The sequence below is a fragment of the Nyctereutes procyonoides genome, unplaced genomic scaffold (assembly GCF_905146905.1).
Source record: "Nyctereutes procyonoides isolate TBG_1078 unplaced genomic scaffold, NYPRO_anot_genome, whole genome shotgun sequence".
NCBI classification, from domain to species: domain Eukaryota; kingdom Metazoa; phylum Chordata; class Mammalia; order Carnivora; family Canidae; genus Nyctereutes; species Nyctereutes procyonoides.
This window is the reverse complement of record NW_026575133.1, coordinates 37,936,600-37,955,805: the sequence shown is the minus strand read 5'-3', so window position 1 is coordinate 37,955,805 and position 19,206 is coordinate 37,936,600. Positions and strand designations below refer to the sequence as shown.

The following is a 19,206-nucleotide window of genomic DNA, read 5'->3' as shown; positions in this document are numbered from 1 at the left end:
ACAGTACAATATGAACTTGGTGTACACTGTGCTAAGTTAAAAATGACTATTGTAATTTGTAGAGCAATCACTACAAAATAAGAAAGAGGCTTTGCTAAAAGGACAATAAAGGAATCCAAATAAAGTAATAAAAAGTATGGCATTACCCCAAAAGAAACAGGAAAGAACAAGCAGAAGAATAAAAGAAGAGATGGGGCAGTGGAGAACAAAATAACAAATGGTGGACTCAACACAACCGTATGACGAACTGCATTTAGTGTAAATGGGCAAAGCCTCCAAATAAATGATGTATCTGGTCAGGGTGAATAAGAAAGCAAGACTCACCCATGTGCTGTCCACAGAAAACGCACCATAACCAGAAAGACACTGAAAATAAAAGAGTTATCAAGAAAGTTGATGTAGCTCTAATAGTATGAGGCCAGTAGCCTTCAGGACAAGGAGTATTGCCAGAGACAAAAAGGGACATTTCATGATAAAATAACCAAACAGGAGGTCACCCCCATCCTAAATGTGGACACAGCTCCTAACGTCTGTGAACATAAAAACCAACAGAACGAAAGGAAGAAATACATGATCACGGTGGGAGCTTTCAACACCCTATGGCAGTAGGTGATAGGACAAATAAACAACAAAAAAATTAAAAAATGAACAAGCAAGTCATAGAACAAGAGACAATATTTGCAACATGTGTGTCTGGCAAAGGACTCATATCCAGAGTATACAAAGAGCTTTTGCAAATCACAAGACCAACCATGCAGTGAAAAATATGTGAATGACCTGATAGATACTTCAAAAAGAAGTTACATGAGGACCAAAAACCCTGTGAAAATGATGGCTACACGGTTGCGTACATTTTTCAAAGCTTGCACTTGAGATGTACACTTAAGATCTCTGCACTTCCCCATATATAATTTTTACCTTAATAAAAATGGTGCAGGAGGACAAAGAAGAGCTGTACCTAGGTTTGAACCCCAGCTCAGCCACGTGGCCTTGGGCAAGTTACTGGACCTCTTGGAGGCCCAGGGTCTTTATCTGTAAATGGGATGAGGATGGACTCTTCATGGGGTTGCAATGTAACAACACAAAGAGGCGACACAGCTGGTCCATAGAGGCGAGGCACTCTCCTAAACAGCTTAGTGGTCTTTACTCCCGACCTGCCTTCCTCCCCTCCCACCTCCCAGCTCTTCAAAATTCTCTCTCCATGGATTCCTGCAGGACAAGCAGGTGGGGAAAGGGGAGGGGGGCCATGTCATGACTCGCCGCAGTGGTGGGGATCATGTGGCCCGGAGAACAAAATCCCATCGCCATCACATCCTCACTGTGGCTGTCAGCATGACGTGGAGAAGGAACCAGTCCTATGGGCAGCAGGCAAGCGCCCACGTTTATCCGTGCCTCCGGGCCCCCAAGCTGATGCGCAGCTGACACCTTGCCCCAGGTACGGGGGAGTCCTTGCTAGGTGGGCATCTTTGCGCAAAGCTGGCTTATCTGGCATTCTAGCAACTACAGTGGAATAGAACAGCATAAGGACAACCAACTCAAAGAAATAACAATGAAATCCTGTGAGGTTTTAATATTAAAGATGAGTGTTCTGCATCCAAGTGCTTGACAACTTGCTAATCCTTATGTGTATATATGCATAGTGTCCCGATGTGTCCGTCACCTACCTATTTAACACCGACCCATTACCATCATCACCCACATCTAAATAATATCAGAGAATCATTGCTTTTAGGGCTGACAGTACCATTGCTTCATTTTGGTGGTACGAGAGAGACGCAGGGAGGGGAAGAGCTCACCTAAGATCAGGAGGCTGGGTCGTGCATGGATCTTTTAGGGTATCTTATCCTCCAGCCCCGAAATCATGGAGCATTTACCTCCCCCTGTGGTCAGCTTAGCTTCCTGCAGGCTCCTCCGTCTCACCTGTGTGGGGAGCGGATGTGCCCAACGGACTATACCCTGGCAGCTCACACCATGCGTGTAAGATCACCCAAAAATGCAAGTGGCTGGCGTCATTATGGAAGGAAGAAGGGAGCTGGAGAGAGAAATCGTGGCTTATGATTTCAGTGACAGGTAGGGGCATTTCAGGAAGGATTCCTGTGGCGGGAGGAGGCTGATCTGGACGGCGGAGCAGGGATGGTTAACACAAAGGAAGAAGCTGTTTCTCCCTGTGGGATGCTTGGCCAGATGAGGATGAAGTGACTCACAGCAGGATGCGATTGGGGAGTTCAGGAGAGATGGGTGCGTCAGCCTAAGGCAACCATCTGCCAGGGTCCCTGCTCCTTGGCTTAAGGACATTAATGGCGGGATTTGAGTATGTGATTTGAACCAGGGAGGGGGACTGGAAACCAAGAAATGCAACAAGTACCTTGACGACCACATGCAGCATCATCTGCAGGCCGTTCTTGCCGGGGTACTTCCCTGCGATGTTCGCTGCCGACAGGTTGAAGAGGTTGGCGCCCGTTTCCGTGCAGAGGGCGTGGACCAGCATTTTCTTCCCTACCCCGGATGGCCCTGCCAGCAGCAGGGACTTCACCAGAGGAGCTTTCTCGTGCACCGTTGCAGAACCTACAAAATGCAGAGGCACAGGCTCTACAATCCCGCAGAGAAGCCAAGGGGCGCTGAGACCGGGATCCCTCACGGCTGTCCCTGCAGGGTGTGACCCCAGTTTCTGCAACAGTGATGAATGTGTCCAAAGCATTTCTACCCGGAGGCACACCTCACCGTCTTAGTTGGCCCGTGACACCTTTGATTTGTAGGTCAGGGCTCCAGGTGGGACCACAGGATCTCCTTGCTTATTCTGTACGTGGCTTTCCTGCTGCCCCTCACCCTAGAATTTCCTCCAACTCATAATTCTAAAGAACATTCCTGCCATAACTTACCTCTGGCATTTTTTTTGGGGGGGGGGCGGATCTGCTTGTCGGCAGTGGTGTGACATTCTCTGAAAGCTTAGGGAAAGGAATGTGGACATGCAGCCGGTCGGGGGGGCTGAGAATGTTCGTTATGATTCTTGGGAGAAGGAGAGAACCAAGAGCCGGGTGCGGTGTGGCCCCGGGTCCCAGCCCGGCAGTGGGGACAGAGTCCACCTGACTCGGGGCTGCGGGGTGCCTCGAGTCACCACGCAGGCACTCAGAGGCCGTCACACTGTCCACGTCCTCCGGGGCTCGGGCTTGAGTGTCTTCTGTCGTCCTGAACACAAGCGGAGCGCAGGGCGGCACTAAGCAATTCTAAAATGAGATCCTGGGAAGTGCTGTGGTCACAACGTCTACTATCATGGGACTCGGCTTTGGTCAGCCACTGGGCATCTCTGACCAGCGGCAAATATACTCCTATTACAATTATTATTGTGCCTTCTTTTTTCCCCCTGGGGTAACTGAAAACATATAGGGAATTTAGCAAAGGAGCGGAAACAATTTTTATGGTTCCCTAACATACACTTGGGAACTGGTTTCGAGCAAGTTCTGTTGAAAATGCAATGGCATAGGCACGCTCTACTGGGGGCCGGCGAGGGCTACGATACCGTCACATGGTGACGGAGATCTTTGTCTCATGATGGGAGACAGACACCGTCCGTTGGGCGGCCGTGCGGGGGGGGGGGGTCCAGCGTGGAGGGGTCCGGACTTGCTGTGCAGGGCTTATGGCCGGGCCGGGAGCTGAACCCGAGTGGACGTGACCAGACAGGAGGCTAGGAGTGCTGAGATCGAGCAAGCCACGGAAGGTTCAGAGAGGAGGCTAACTCCAGGTCGGGGTTGGCGGGGGCGGCGGGGGGCTCAGGCCTGGCTTCCGGGCGAGGGTGGCACCTGAGCTGGCCTCTGAGGGGACAGCAGGGCAACGTGCAGAGACGAGGGCTGGGAAGTCAGACAGGCAGTGGGGAGCGGCAGACAGTTGTTACCAGCAATGCAGCCGAGGCTGGGGAGGGACACTGATGCCGCCCGTAGGGGTCCCTGGGGGGCGGCTGGGGGTGCAGATCTGCCAAGAGTGCTGGCCGAAAGCAGGGAGCACGGACAGGACCATGCGAGGACGGAATCCAGGGAGGGGCAGCAGGAGGGAAGCGGCAGGACGGGGTGGGGTGGATCCATTCACTCCCGGGAAGATGGGGTCACTGGGGTCACTCAGAGAGGGGGAGGCGGTGGTCCCGGCAGGCCTCCGCACTCGGGCCTCGCGGGCCCCTGCACAGCTGATCGGATGGGTGGGCACCCCCGCCACGCGGGCCACGGCTTCTCCCGCTCACCCCGCCTTTCAACAGCAGATTTAACAAATACGCAGGACTGCTGGGAGGCAGAGGGAATGTCGGGGCCTCTGCGCATTTACCCTTTCCGGCTCTCGGCTCCCGAGGATTGAAGAGTCACAAGGGGGCTGGTGATCCGCATCCTTCCTAAACCCTGCTCGGCCACCCCTCTGACCCCAGACTCTGAGGAGATTCCTTAGGATCCTGGAAAGGCTCACTCATCTGTAAGCGTGGGGATGTTCACCTCCACTGATTCTGTGGGGAACTGAAACGATGCATGTAAAACTTGTCAGCACCCTGCTTCTGCTCCGCGAGTGCCCTCCTCCCTCCATGTTCTGTGGGACAGTGACATTTCTGGGAGGGTGACTGGGGGAATGCTGACCAGATGCATCCTGGGTGCTCCCTCATGTGCCCAGGGGGCTTGGAAAGCTCATATCTCGTCCCGGGAGCCCTGGCTGAGGCTCCTGGGGCTCTGGAGGCCACCAGGTGCTTGCGTTGCCCGGCCCAGGGTGCACAGTGGCCTCACGGTGTGTCCTCAGGGCCCTCTGCAGAGGGTCTGGGTGGGCTGGTCCTGGCAGTGGTGACCTGGACACCAGGGCCCACAAACACGTCCCTTGTAGTAACTGGTACCCTTCTAGATCTATGAAGTTTAAAGGAAGCACTTGAAAGCAGACCTGTGAACGTACTTGGCCGTCTGGCCTCTTTGTGTCTTGCAAACACACATACGGGTCCTGAGAAGAGAAGCCCGGTGGCTCTGGGGTAGGTGGGCAGCCCATAGCGACTGCAGGATCCGCATTGACAACAGGAGGGCTCAAGTGGGATGTGTCTCGACCATCCTTCTTCTGATGCTTTTAAGCCAGTTTGGAAGCCACATCCATCATTTTTTATCCTCGAGCCAAGGATCAAACACACCGCCCCCCTCATGTCCTAGGAGTTCCATGAAAAACACGCTGGGTCTTGGCGCTTTCTGCTCTACTGCTTTCCATCATGCTGTAATGAGGGCTGGGGGCTAATTACTTTATTGGCATGGGCCTCATAAATATCGCGTATTTGTTTTGTTGGCCCCCAAAGTATCATATACTTATTTATGATATATTTTATATATATACATATATATATATATATATATATATGAAATTTATGTTGACTCCCAATTCCACTTACTACTTCGGCATTAAATTAAAAAGAGGAATGAACTATTTCTTGCCCGTAGGTCTAGGTCAAAGGGGGGAACAGTATTATAAGTGCCCGAACGATTCCCATACTGTGTTAAAGCCAGTCAAACAAATAAAACATGATTTCTATTTCAGAATTGCCATCAGAGCAAAGTCTAGCTGGGGTTCCTGCTCCTGCCCCTGCCCCAGATGACTCAGGTCATGCACATAAAAAAAGTTATTAAAATGATAAGGGCGAAGGAAAGCAGCAGATAGCTCTGTGACAAAGAGCCCCGCCCTTCCTGCACCTGTCGGCGCGCTGCAGAATTCTGGTCTGTTGGCCCGAACAATCACGGTCGAATTGTATTTAGCAATTTAGAGTGGATGTCGGTGAAAACCGGTGGAGCCCTGATCCTTCAGATGCATGAAATACACTTTCACTGATTCATGAAAGGCCGGCCTTGTTAAGGGCCTAGTAACAGAAGCCTGTGTGTAAAAGGCAAGCCTAACATTAGCCCTTTGTCTAATTTGATTAATTTTAATTGCAGGTGCTTGCTTGGGTTATTATCTCTCCGGATGATTGCCGACGGGACCTTCAGTCCAGAATGTTAAGCAGGCACGCCAAAGCGGTGCCAACGTGCCCCGCCCCGGGTAGCACCCTCCTGTGCTCTCGGGATGCAGGGTGGCCAGAGAACTACCCGCCCTCGAAACTGTCAGCACGAAGAGTTCCACCAAGACGAGGCTGCCAAAGGCGGCAAGCAAGGGCACCCCTGCTCCTTGGAAAAGCACAAGTGTGTGGAGTCTTTACCTAGTGGCAAGATCCCGTACAGGGCGATGAGCTGTCTGACATCCAGGAGCGAAGGCATGGGTTCTATGGACACCTGGCGAAGGGTGGTCCCCAAGTAACTGTACTCTCCTAGCGCAACAGAAACAGAGCATAAGTCAGTGGGAGCCTGGGCTGGTCTGAGCTGCATCATTCTGGCACTTGCAAGACTAACCCAGAATGCACAGTCAACACTTCTGAGCAAACAGAATGGTGTTCCCGAGAGTCATGAAGAGCACATCTTCTCTCAGACAAAGGCCTGGAGGAAAACCCATCCCGTCACGATAGCACTGCTCTCCTGGCTACGGTCACGGGGAAGTCTGCTGAGTATGACACTAACCTCCCGGGATTTCTAAAAAAATAACCTGTGAAATATCGAACACGTGAAGTGGCACAAAGTTCTACGATGAAGGACATGCAAAGTAGACTAAAACATGGTAGGCTTTATTTAATTCACACTCGAAGCGATTATGTCTAACATTTGCACAGACTTTAAAAATAAATTATTTAAGATCCATGTGGAATTTGTACTGGAGCAGTGTAAATCTGAAGCTAAAACGCAATCGTTTGAAAGGAAGGCTATGAGTCTAATTTAGGATAAATAGAAACATCTCCTTTTGAGGGTAATATTCATTTACATTTTTATCATTTTCGAAGGATTACCAAAGGAATAATACAGAAATAAATCTTTACAGGTTTAATTAGAAGGCATCAAAGGTCTTAATTGTAACTAGTCATAAATCTGAAGTGTTATTTTCTAAGTAATTTAGATAAGGTCACCAAGAAAATTAGTTTGCCTGTCTCCATTTGTCATGAGGAGGGACCTTTATGTGCTCATACGGTTCTCTCTTGATTTGTACCTGAATCTGAAGCAAAAATATTCAGTGCATGAGTCACAGTGTCTGGATCATTTTTTCCCTGACTTTTTCTTTCTATAAGAGGTATGGATCTTGCAGAGCTCTTGATGTTCTATATGTATGTCAAATATAATGCACTTACGTGTATGCGAAATAAAGCTTTTAAAGCATTTTTGAATGCTAAGCCAATTAGAATTAAGGACCAGATAATGCTGGCTGTTTTGTTGTGGAGGGCAGGCTCTTACATGAAAAAAAAAAAAAGTCCTTGGCAAGGGACTTTGGAGAGAATGAGTGATAGTGAAAGCTTCCACTGCGGCTTCCGATCCCCGCGCTTTTTAATGAACAGGTAATAAATAGGAGAGTGGTTAATTTTGCCTTCACTAGAGCTGGAAGAGATCCTGTAGCCACCATTAAATCCGGGGCTTATTGCTGTAAACATGACATTGGAGGTGATCTGAAAGTGACCCCAATTTTCCTGCTTAAATAAATCCGTATTAATATCCAGATGCACCATATTTTCTAGAACCTAACAGATTTTATTTAGACACATCATATTAAGTTGAATTAGTGGGTGTTGGTTCTGATGGCGCGAAGGACACGACCAGCCCCGGCCACTTCCCAAGGGCTGACTCTCATCCTGGAAGCGCGTGGCTGTGTTTGGCAATCGCCGGACGTGGAAGCCATAAGGCTCTTCCCATCCACGCAGGCAGAGCTTAGAAACTTCAGGATTCCCTATATGGATACCAGGTCTTCCGCCAGGGAGGGAAGAGGGAAACGGTGGAGGAAAAGGTATTTTAAGTCCAAGGCATGATCAAAGGCCAGAAAGCCTACAACAGTGGATGGAAAAGAAACGGGACGTGTTGCGGGTCGGACAGTGTTTCCTTACAATTCCTATGTTGAAATCCAGATCCCCGATATCTCAGAATGTGACCTCATTTGGAAATAGGGCCGCTGCAGATATAACCAGTGAAGGTGAGGTCCTTAGGGTGGGTCCCAGTGCATGACGACTGGTGTCCTTTACAAAAAGGGGCAACCTGCACACAGGCATGGGCATGGGGAGGGCGTGTGGAGTGGACGTGGGGACGGGGAGACGTAGCAGAGTGTCACAGGAGCTCGGGGACAGCGGGGCGGCCGGGCAGGAGGGCTGGCAGTGGGAGCAAGAGAGACGGGGGTTGGAGGGAGGGGGCATGGAGGCCTCAGCGAAGCAACAGCTTCTCCCTCAGGCCCTGAGAAGGAACCAGCCCTGCCAACACCCTGATCTTGGGCTTCTGGCCTGCAGGCTGTGACGGAATGTTTGCGACACCTGTTTCAGCAGCCCTAGCAAACTGGTACAGAGGGAGTGAAATAATGGGAGAGAATGGGGACATGAGAGCAGGGAAAAAAAAATAACGAGAAATCAAAAAGTAATTGAGAAATAAAGGTGCCAATCAGCCTCTAATACTCCATTCTGCGCCACGTAGCATAGAAAGGGTATGAAGAACCGAGCAATTTTTAACAAGTTGTAGCTTCCTAAATACATTCCTGGGGGATGAGGGGCCGAGGCTCAAGAGCAGACGCTGCTGGTGGACATCCAGCCACCTCCACTCCTCCAAGGACAGGGACGGGGACGCGTGCTGCATGCTTAGGATTCAGGAACAAATTAACATCACAAAAAGACATGAAAATAATAATGATTTCCTGTTTCTAGACTGTTGGGCTGGACGCAGGCCACCCAGCTTCCAGGACAAGGTCAGCAGAGAGTCGGCTCCTGCTGACTTCGTGTTGTGACAGCGCTGCTGAGACGGTGCACCTGCCCGGGCATCACCTACTCTGAAGCTCTGGGGGACGGGGTAGGGGGGTTCATGTGTACACGTGTAAGTCATGCTGTCTACGATGTTGAGTTTTCTCCTCTGTAGGGCAGGCTCTGAACACCCAGGAGAGGGTCCCAACACAGTAACTCTGGCCTTGGGTCAATGCTCCCCCAAAAGCCCAGTGGCTGAACCATGAGTGGGGCCAGCTAATTTGGGGGGATATTAATTTATGATTAATACTATCCTCCCTGTATTTTTGCCCTGAGCTTGCCAAAGGCTGGGCGAGAACGCAGCCACCAGCAAGAGCAGGACAATAGCTAGCTCTGCGCCAGGCCAAGCATGTCCCGAAGGCCTCATCCCCTAACTCATTATTCACAGCGATTTAATGAGGCCAGAGCTGCTCTTGTTCCCCTAATTGTGGAAACTGAGGCACAGAAGGATCCCATAAAGGGCTAGGAGGTCGGGGAGGGGACATTCTGTCTTTCATATTTTATTTCTCTCGAAGCATTACTTACTCATTCTTGCATGCATGGCAATTTATCTTCTGAAATTATTTTTTCTCCTTATTTCTAATATTCCTTGAGTTTCGTCAGCTCATTTCTGAGTTTTTCTAATTCCATTTCGTGTATTCTTACATTTCTTCTGTAATTTTCTCATTGTGTTAGCTTGCTTGAAAGAGTGGGCTCCATTTACATGTCTTTTTGTGATGTTAATTTGTTCCTTCTTTCTTTTTGATAGGAACTTTGCATAGGCTTTGATCTTGGATGTTTCCAAGACGTTAATTTTATATGAGACAGCATTTCTATACTTTTAGAAGTAAGTTTGGCTCCGGGTAGCTTTTTAAATGTCATGGAGCCCCCTCTTCTGTTGTTTCCAGATAAATTAAAAGCACAGTGGTGTGTTTTGAGGTGGCCGGACCCGTCCCGGTCACAGATGCTGCTTCCCGGTGAGTGCTTGCTGGTTGGTTCCGTGTTCCTCTGTTCTGTGTCCCTAGTGGCTTGTACTTTGAGGTTTGAGGGGAGACCGTGTCATTTAGTTTTGGTGTAAATGTTGTCTGCAGGTTTCCATCTTTGCTGTCTGGATGCATTGTCTATTTTTATGTGGGGATTTGGCACGATCCACTGCTGTCTTTCAAGCTAAGGGATCTTAACAGGGAAAAAAAAATAAGGAAAACATGGAAAAGCCCCTGTGGCAGAATGACTGATTTTGTTAGACTGGGTCATTTTCTTTTTCTTTCAGATTTTTAATTTAAATTGCAGTTAGTTAACATGCAGTGTGCAATGCCGGTTTCCGGTTCATTGATTCATCACTTACATACAACACCCAGTGCTCATCACAAGTGCCCTCCTTAATGCCCGTCACCCGTCTAGCCCATCTCCCACCCATCTCCCCTCCATCGACCCTCAGTTTGTTCTCTAAGAGTCTCTTAGGGTTTGTTTCTCTCTCTCTTTTTTCCCCCCTTCCACTATGTTAGTCTGTTTTGTTTCTTAAATTCCACATATGAGTGAAATCATATGGTATGTGTCTTTCTCTGACTGACTTACTTCACTTGGCATAATACTCTCTAACTCCATCCATGTCATTGCAAACGGCAAGATTTCATTCTTATTGATGGCTGAATAATATTCCATTGTATATATACCACATCTTCTTTATCCATTCATCTGTCGATGGACATCTGGGCTCTTTCCATGGTTTGGCTATCGTTGATAATGCTGCTGTAAACATCAGGGTGCATGTACCCCTTTGAATCTGTATTTTTGTACCCTTTGGGTAAATACCTAGTAGTGCAATTGTTGGATCATAGGGTAGTTCTATTTTTAACTTTTGGGGAAACTCCATACTGTTTTCCAGAGTGGCCGCACCAGTTGGCATCTCCACCAACAGTACAAGATGGTTCCCCTTTCTCCACATCCCCACTGACATCTGTTGTTTCTTGTGTTGTTAATTTTAGCCATTTTGACAGGTGTGAGGTGGTATCTCATCTCGGTTGTGAGGTTTTTCCCTGATGATGAGAGATGTTGAATATCTTTTCATGTGTCTGTTGGCCATCTGGATGTCCTCTTTGGAAAAATGGCTATCATTAGACTGGGTCATTTTCACTTGAATTCACTGTTAAGTGTCTGATTGCAGTCACTTTGGCCTTTGGTGTCATAAAGATGCTGCCTGGAAACTGACAGATCATTGCAAAGTCCAAGATGGGTAAGAAATAAAACAGAAGATGAGAAATAGGTTCATTATTTTTGGAGACTCCACCTTGTGCTGTGTACTGTATAAACACTAGAAATTCCGCGATGAACAAAAAGACACAATGTCAAAAGAGACGGCAGTTGAGGAGAAGTCAGAGATCTGAATCACAAGGAAAGGGTCAGGGTTCTGTGAAAAATGCCATTTTTTCACATGAAAAGAATTAACAGAACAAAATCAAGGGAATCCAGGAGAAAACCCTTTAGTAGTTGAATAAGAAACACATAAAAGAAATAGAAATCCAATATATAACCCAGTATATGTTGTGGCAAAATTATTTTACTATTAGAAAAAATGAATGATCCTCCAGACCCTCAAGAAGGAAATGTGGCTTTATTTCAAAGGGATTAAAGTAATCATTTTTTTGATCAGAGGGAAATGTCAACCTTTTCGTTCCTACAGGCTAAAATTAAGTCAATGTACAATATAATACAATAAAAGAGATTCCATGTTTCTACATGGATGCCACAACAATTTAAAAAGAGGGTGGGAAGGACATATCTTTCTAGAAGAATGGCACCTACCAAACATAGTAAGGATGAAAAAAAATAGAAGACCCACATTTTATAACCCCCCCTAGCAGTAATCAAAGCAGGCAAAAATCATCAATGGATGATAAAAACTTTAAGCCAGTTGGGAACAGATTTTCCAGAGCTTTGAAGAATCCCCCCCTCCCCCCAGGTTATTCATTAACTACAAAGGTTAAAGTGAAGCTTGACAGTGGAGAAATCTGGGGAACAGATCTTCGGCCAGTGATGGAACTTAATGTCCCCAGTGATGGGACACATATGCTCCCAGCGTGAAACATTGAGGACATAATATCACCTGTGGAGTCTGCCTCTCAGAAATGTTTAACCCAAATCCAGTCACGAGGAAACCACCAAACCACGTCTGTGGAAGGACAGTCTGTGAAACAGCTCGGACTCTGACACCGTCCATCAATGGTGTGAATGTGAAGGATGTTGGGTTGGAGGTTGTTCTAGATCAAAGGCAGGAAAGGCAACTAACCAGATAGGAGCACCACAGCCACGGTCCTTGATTGGATTTTGGATTCAGAAAGACAAACATTTATAAAGGACAATATTAGGACAATTGGGGGAGTAGATCACTTCCTAGGTATTAAGTAATAGCATCGTAATAATGTCAAGTTGTCTGAGTGTGGTTATTCTTTTGTGGTTATGTGGGAGAATGTTCTGGTTCATATATGAAGGAAAGGGAACATTATACCTGCCTCAGGGTGCTGGGATTAGGAAGAAATTTTTATCTATTTTATTTATTTATTTATTTATTTATTTATTTATTTATTTATTTATATATATTTTTATTTATTTATTTATGATCACTAAGAATTTTAAGTTTTAAGTGTGCTTGCAGGTCATTATGTTTTTTTTTTTTTAATTAAGAGAAAACATTAGTTGGGGATGCTGATAGCAAATGTCCCCCCTCCTTCCTTTCAGCTACTTCTGTGGTGGCCCTTTCTGGTAGGAATTCCTCCTCTAAGAACTGTGTGTTGTGCAAATGCCAGGTGCTGTTCCCTGGGGCATTTTGTTTAAATCTGAAAGTGTGAATAATTCCTTTCCTCAGTTTGGCTTATGCCAGCCAGAACGCCTCAAGGAACTTTGCTAGTAGGCTCAAAGAGAGCTGGGAGCGAGCTGGACCTATGCGTTCACAGCACGGAATGAATTAAAATCAATTCGGGCCAACCAAAATCAACCACAAGCCACCACGGGGGCCAGGTTTTGGTTTGGACAGAAACGAAAGGAAACCTATTTCCAGCTGTCGGGACCTCGCAACCCAAGGGGCGACATATGTGGTACATACATGCGTTATTCTTGGTGTATCTTACCGATGTAATCAGAGAGGTTAACTTTCAGAGCCTGGATCAGCAGCCCTTCTTCCACCAGTTCCTTATACAGAGACTCAATGGTCCTGGTGATAAAGCAGACCAGCTATTCCATGAGCAGACAATAAAATCAGCATTTCTGTTAATCACATACACAGAGAACTTTCACCAGATCTATTTCTAAGCACATTTGTATCTATGCAAATAAGTTGATTTTTGGAAGAGTTCCTCCAATTTGGGGGACACATTAGGCTTTAAAAACAATACTTTTGCTCATCCGTGTGTACTTCTGACGTTTCCCATTAATAAGAATTATATCTGTGGGCATCTGAGACCAGCTATCGCTCCTCCAGTGTGCCCTTTCATTAGTCCTTGTGATGGCACAGATATGAATTAGAAATTGCCCAATAATAGTAGCGCAATGGGCCCACAATTATACATTCAGTTAGCATCTGCAACCCATAGTAGATCATTAATCCTTTGTGAAATTGATGTTTCCTTTTTAACCCAATAGCATAATAGTTTAGGAGAAATATCTATAAAGAACAAAGGCTTACAGGGGAACTAATTCTACTCCGAAAGACAAATGTTTAACACAGTGAGTGTGATGATTTTTTTTTTTTTGGAGGATGTTATACTTTTCCTTAGTGTTTACAGATGTCAAAACCACTTCCCTAAGAGGGCCTTGGGCATATAGCCAGCACACTGGTAATTTATACTAATTGAAGGAAAAAATCAAGACAGTATCCCACTTAATGATTGAAACTCCCAGTGAATTTTTTTTTTTTTTTTTTTTTTACTCCCAGTGAAATTAACTGGGGCTTGGTTTGTAGGAATTTAGATAGGTCAAGCTCAAACATTGAGTTTAATCCTTTGAGATGTTTTGCCTATTCCCTTTTCATTTTTAGGGGCCTTATGCTTTAGTTCTACCCGAGTCTTTCTTTAGAATGAAGGATTGTAAATATATTAACTATATTTCACTAGTTCTTTGTTCTATGATCCAGGTTAATGTGAGCAAGAATATCAGTTATATTTAAGCCAAACACCATTGGGATAAATATTAATTCAATGACCCCATTCTTCAATTGACCAGAATTTCATTCTTTCAAATATATTTAAAATAGTATTTAAATTAAAATAACATTTAAAATTCTGTGTTGAATTAAGAAGGTTTTAATTGTAATGGGATTTGGGATAATAGTATCTGACCAGTATCAAGAAAGTACCAACTGTCCTTTTTTTTTAAAAACTAGAATATTGATTTAATAATAAACAGAATATATGCATAAAATGTTAACATAAAATTGAAGAAGATTCTCTAAAACAATCAAAACAAAATACATGAAGAAGGTTGGAACACAAGCCTGTATTTGGATCTTTCCAGTGAAATAAACTTCTGTTATGGAATAAAACATTTTCAACTTTAAAACTACCTGAAATATGATAAAAGTACTGGCTTCAGGTTGATATTAACTAGATGAGAAAAATGGAAGTTGTCTTAGAGTGTTTTGGTGGGATTGGCCTTAGTCCAGAGACGTAGGGTCTCCAAAATTGAAAAGTCTTCTAGGAAGGAGACAGCCAGTTATTTCTATACTTTTGGGCATAAGAATGAATAAAACAGTCCTGGTCTCTCTTTATTTCACTAGAGAACCGCTTTTGGCCCATTTACGGTAGTTCAATTATACAGAAGCAAGTGTAAGAACATATTCAATGTCTAATGGATATTGTTCATGAGCTACATACGTGTGATCTGTATTGTTAAAGCTGCATTTTATTTGGTAAACTCATCTTTATATGCATGAGAATGTGAATGAAAAACTTTAATTTAGTGGTCAGGTCATATTGGTTGATTTGATTTTAGCTCTGGTTTGTGTCTGGATGAGGCACTTAGCATAATCTTCTTCGCCTGAAAGATGTACTTGGTTTTGGGGCTAATGTAAGAGCAAAGGAGAAAGGTGGGTTTCAAAAGCTACTAAAAAACAGCTGTGTCCTGTGGCACTGTGTGCATTCATAGGTTGGACCCCTGTCTAGGGAAGGGAGCTCCCTGGGTCCCCAGGAGGCATTAGTGCTGGCACTTGGAGGGATTGGTGCCCTAGGAATAGGCACCTGACTCTCAGGATGCTGATTAGGCCCCTCTTAGGCATCAGTCAGCTATAGCATCTTGATGTTGAACCTGTCCCCAGATGATGGAGACTCAAGTGAGGAAACCTGCCTCTATGGGTACCCTGTGCGAGCCTTTTCTCTACAGAGCCAAAGCCCACACACCCTCTGGCTATCTTTCCAGGGGCTACCTGTCAGGCTCCAGGCATGTGCACTAGCTCTGGTGTGCTCTGGCCTCCTCTCTCCTTCTGGATGCTTCTAAGCTGGCTTCCTTTCTCATGGATCCACTCTCAAGTAGTTTGGGAATGTATCCCTGGTAGGCAGGGGATGACTAGAAAACACTCCCAAACAGGGGAGCAATATGTGATACCCGTTAATAAAACCCATGGGAGAAAAAGTATTACCTTCAGAATGATTTCTGACATTTTCTTAGGGATTGTATTTTGTTTGATATTTATTTATTTATTTATTTATTTATTTATTTATTTATTTATTTATTTGAAGTATAATCAACACACAGTATCCTATTAGTTTTAGATTATTAGTGATTCAGTATTTTTATACATTACAGAATGATCCCCACGATAAGTCTAGTCCCCATCTATCACCATACAAAGTCATTACAATATCATTGACTATATTCCCTATGCTGTACATCACATCCTATTGACTTAATTATTTTATAACTGGAAGTTTGTGCCTCTTGATCCCTTTTTCTACCTGTCCCCCAGCCCTGCCCCAGCTGGTGGCCACTAGCTTATTTCCTGCATCTGTTTTGTTTGTTTTGTTTTGTTTTGTTTTTTTTTTTTTTTTTAGATTCCACTACATTCCTTGAAATTATCTGAAAACCCAGGTTCTATTTATTTCCAGTGTTAAAGCACTGAAGGGCCATTTCAGCATAAAAAAATGAGCATTTAAAAATGATTCATGAGTATCAAAGCTCGGACAGCAGAGCTCAAGGAAATGGAAACATCCCTTGACATGGCAAAACTCTGTCCTTCCCTTCAACGAGCATCTGTGAAGTGCCTCAGTGGGCCGGGCCGGGACAGGGCAGGAAACGGGAACAGTCTCTGCCTTCGGGGAGCGTCAGTACTCCCTCAAAAGTTGGATCAGGATGCTATTTCTTAAACAATTTCTTAAGAACCCCATGAAATTTGGGATGCCTCTTGGTTGGTTAAGTGTCCGACTCTTGTTTCCAGCTCAGGTCACGATCTCGGGGTGGGACCGAGCCCTGCGTCAGGCTCTGCACTGGGTGGGAAGTCTGCTTGAGATTCTCTCTCACCCTCTATCTCTCCCTGTGCTTGTGTTCTCCTTCTCTCAAATAAATAAATAAAATCTTAAAAAAAAAAGGATCCCCATGAATTTTAAAACTTAAAAAATTCACATAATCTCAGAGGTGACCATGGCGTACATCCTTTGCCGTACATCTCTGCAGGCTAGGAGGCTGCATTTTTTTTAAGATTTTATTTATTAATTCATGAGATACACACAGAGAGAGGAAGTGATGCATAGGCAGAGGGATAAGCAGGCTCCCCTCAGGAGCCTGCTTAGCCCCGATGTGGGACTCGATCCCGGTACCAGGATCAGGCCCTGAGCCAAAGGCAGATGCTCAACTGCTGAGTCCCCCAGGTGTCCCTACATTTCATGCAGGACTGCAGAGCGGCCCCAGCACTTCAAAGGGGGAGGAGGTGCGGTGGGCAGAGAGGGGTGCCTTTCCTAGGCTGGGGCCGTGGACTTCTGTGGTGACCTGTGCTCTGCTCTGGGAAGCCCTTCACATGCAGTACAACAGCACTAGGGCACACCTCACCTGTCAGCTGTTAGATCTTTGTCCTTCTTCCCTCTTTTCCCTTTTTTGCCTTTCTTCCCTTTCTTTTTCTGGAAAAAAATGGAAACAGTCAACAATTTAGTAAAAACAAGTGAGCAAATTAGCTCTAGATACTAGGGAGGACAGCTGGTTTTGTTAGTGGTGGCAGGGAATGGGATGGGAACATCCTCTGTGGCACACTGGACGTGCGGTTGCCACATTTTCCTGGACGGAAGGCTTGGCCTGGGAAACTGCAGGTTGCTTATGTGGGCACATCCCTGGGTGGGTAGATGATGAGGTCACCACTGCGAAGCCTGCACAAGGCCTGATTCCCAACAGGTTCTGAGCATTCTGGCTCTTCCTGTGGGCTCTCACCTACAAAGGATGAGAGCACCGCGTGCCCAGGCTATCAAGTTGTGCTGGTCTTTGACATCCAATCTCGTGCCCTGTTAGCCTCGGCCCCAGATCTGCATCCCAGGGGGCTCTGCATTCTGATCACTGGGATAGCCGGAGGGAAGTGCTTGGAATATGATTGTTCAAAACAGTGCTGGTTGCTTCACTACTCTGTTTAAATCACCCATTGGTACCTGCCCATCGCCCATGGGATGAAGTTAAATTTCACCACCATGGTGGATGCAAGTCTTCCAGCTTGGCTCCCTTCCTTTACTGGCTCATATTCTTTCTCAGGCCTCTGCCCAAGCTCCCCTGTCATGCAGACTGACCGTCGGGCACTTTCTTACTATCCCAGCATCTTTCATTCCTCCACGTCCATGTCCATATTCATTCATTATTTTTATTGCAGTATAATTTATGCACCGTGAATATACTCGTGTGCAGGCTGACTGACTTTTGCATTTATTTTTTTACATATAACCATATAAACGCTGCCTGAATCAACATCTAGAATGTCTTCTCACCTTCCCTGGAAAGGAGCATGAGAGAGAGACTGTGGGTAGACTTCACTGTGGATTCAGACTGCTTGTTGCGGTCCACGGAATTGTACAATATAAACTCCCTATGGCTTCTTTCAGCCAATATCATGTTCTTAAGATTCACTTAATGTGGTTGCACATAGCTGTACTTCATGATTTTCAGGTGTTTACACGTTAAATTTTTTATTTTGAGACTATGGTAGGTTCACACGCAATCATAAGAAATAATACAGAGATCCTGAGTACCATCTACCAGGTTTCTCTCAAAAGTAACATCTTACAGAACTATCTGAACCAAAAGTCACAAACAAGACACTGGTATTGACAATGGAATAGTCAAGATACAGAACATTTCCATTTCCACCAGGACCCCTCAGGGGGCCCTTTCCAGACCCACTCCCTTCCCTCTCATGAGCACCTCATCTTTAACCCCCAGAAACTATGAATCTCTCCTCCATTTCCATAATTTTGTCCTTTTGAGAATGTTGTGTCAACAAAACCACAGAGTACATATCTTTTTGCTTTTCACTTGTTATAATTCTCAGGAAATCTGGCCAGGTCATTCTATATATCAATAGCTGTTCTTTTTTATTGCTGTTTTCAGTTTTGAAGTATTGTGAATGAAGGTGTGTGTGTGTGTGTGTGTGTGTGTGTGTGTGTCTTTGTTTCTCTGGGATAAATGCCCATGAGTGCAATTGCTTGGTTGTATAGTACTTGCACATCTGGTTTGCAAAGAAAGTGCCAAACTGCTTTTCAGAGTGCCAATACCATTTCACATTCCCACCAGTAATGTATGAGTGATCTCGTTTCTTCCCATCTTCTCCAGCAATTGGTGATGCCATCCTAATGGGAGTGTGGTGACCTCTCATTGTGATTTTAATTTGCATTTCCCTCATGGCTAATGGCATCTTTTCCCATGCTCTCTTGCCCTCTCTACAGCCACACCAGTGCCATACCTCCTTGTGTATTTTGCCCATTTTCTAATCAATTGCATTTTAATTGTTGTGTTGTGAGAGTTCTTTGTATGCCCTAGGTACTAGCTCTTCCTCAGATATGTGGTTTGCAAATATTTTCTCCTAGTCTTTAGTTTGTCTTCTCATGTTCTCCTTAGAATCTTACATGGAGGAAAAGTTTCTAATTTTGATCAAGTCTAAATTTGCCTTTTATGAATTCTGCTTTTGCTATTTATTCTAAGAACTCTGTCTAGCCTTAGATCCCAAGGATGTTCTCCTATATTTTAGTAACAGTTTTATAGTTGTAAATTTTCCATTCAAGTGCATTTGAGTTTGAGCTCATTTTTGTACAATGTATGAGACTTAGGTAAAGGTTCATTTTTTTCTGTCTGTGGTTATCTAATTGTTTCAGCATCATGTATTGTAAGGGTTATTCTTCCTTAAATTTTTGTACCTTTGTCAAAAATCAGTCAGGAAT

The 19,206-nt window shown here is 45.2% G+C and overlaps 1 protein-coding gene across 1 annotated transcript in view; it reads right to left on the bottom strand.

The window, feature by feature from the left end:
* The window catches only part of IQCA1 (IQ motif containing with AAA domain 1), a 143,926-nt gene that overhangs the window by 34,206 nt on the left and 90,514 nt on the right, over nucleotides 1-19,206 (bottom strand). Inside the window, exons 12-15 of the mRNA XM_055300336.1 lie at nucleotides 16,847-16,908; nucleotides 12,943-13,025; nucleotides 6,188-6,295; nucleotides 2,366-2,565 (exon numbers count right to left, since the gene is read on the bottom strand). Of these exons, the coding sequence (XP_055156311.1) occupies nucleotides 2,366-2,565; nucleotides 6,188-6,295; nucleotides 12,943-13,025; nucleotides 16,847-16,908 (453 nt within the window). The remainder of the gene's footprint in view (nucleotides 1-2,365; nucleotides 2,566-6,187; nucleotides 6,296-12,942; nucleotides 13,026-16,846; nucleotides 16,909-19,206) is intronic.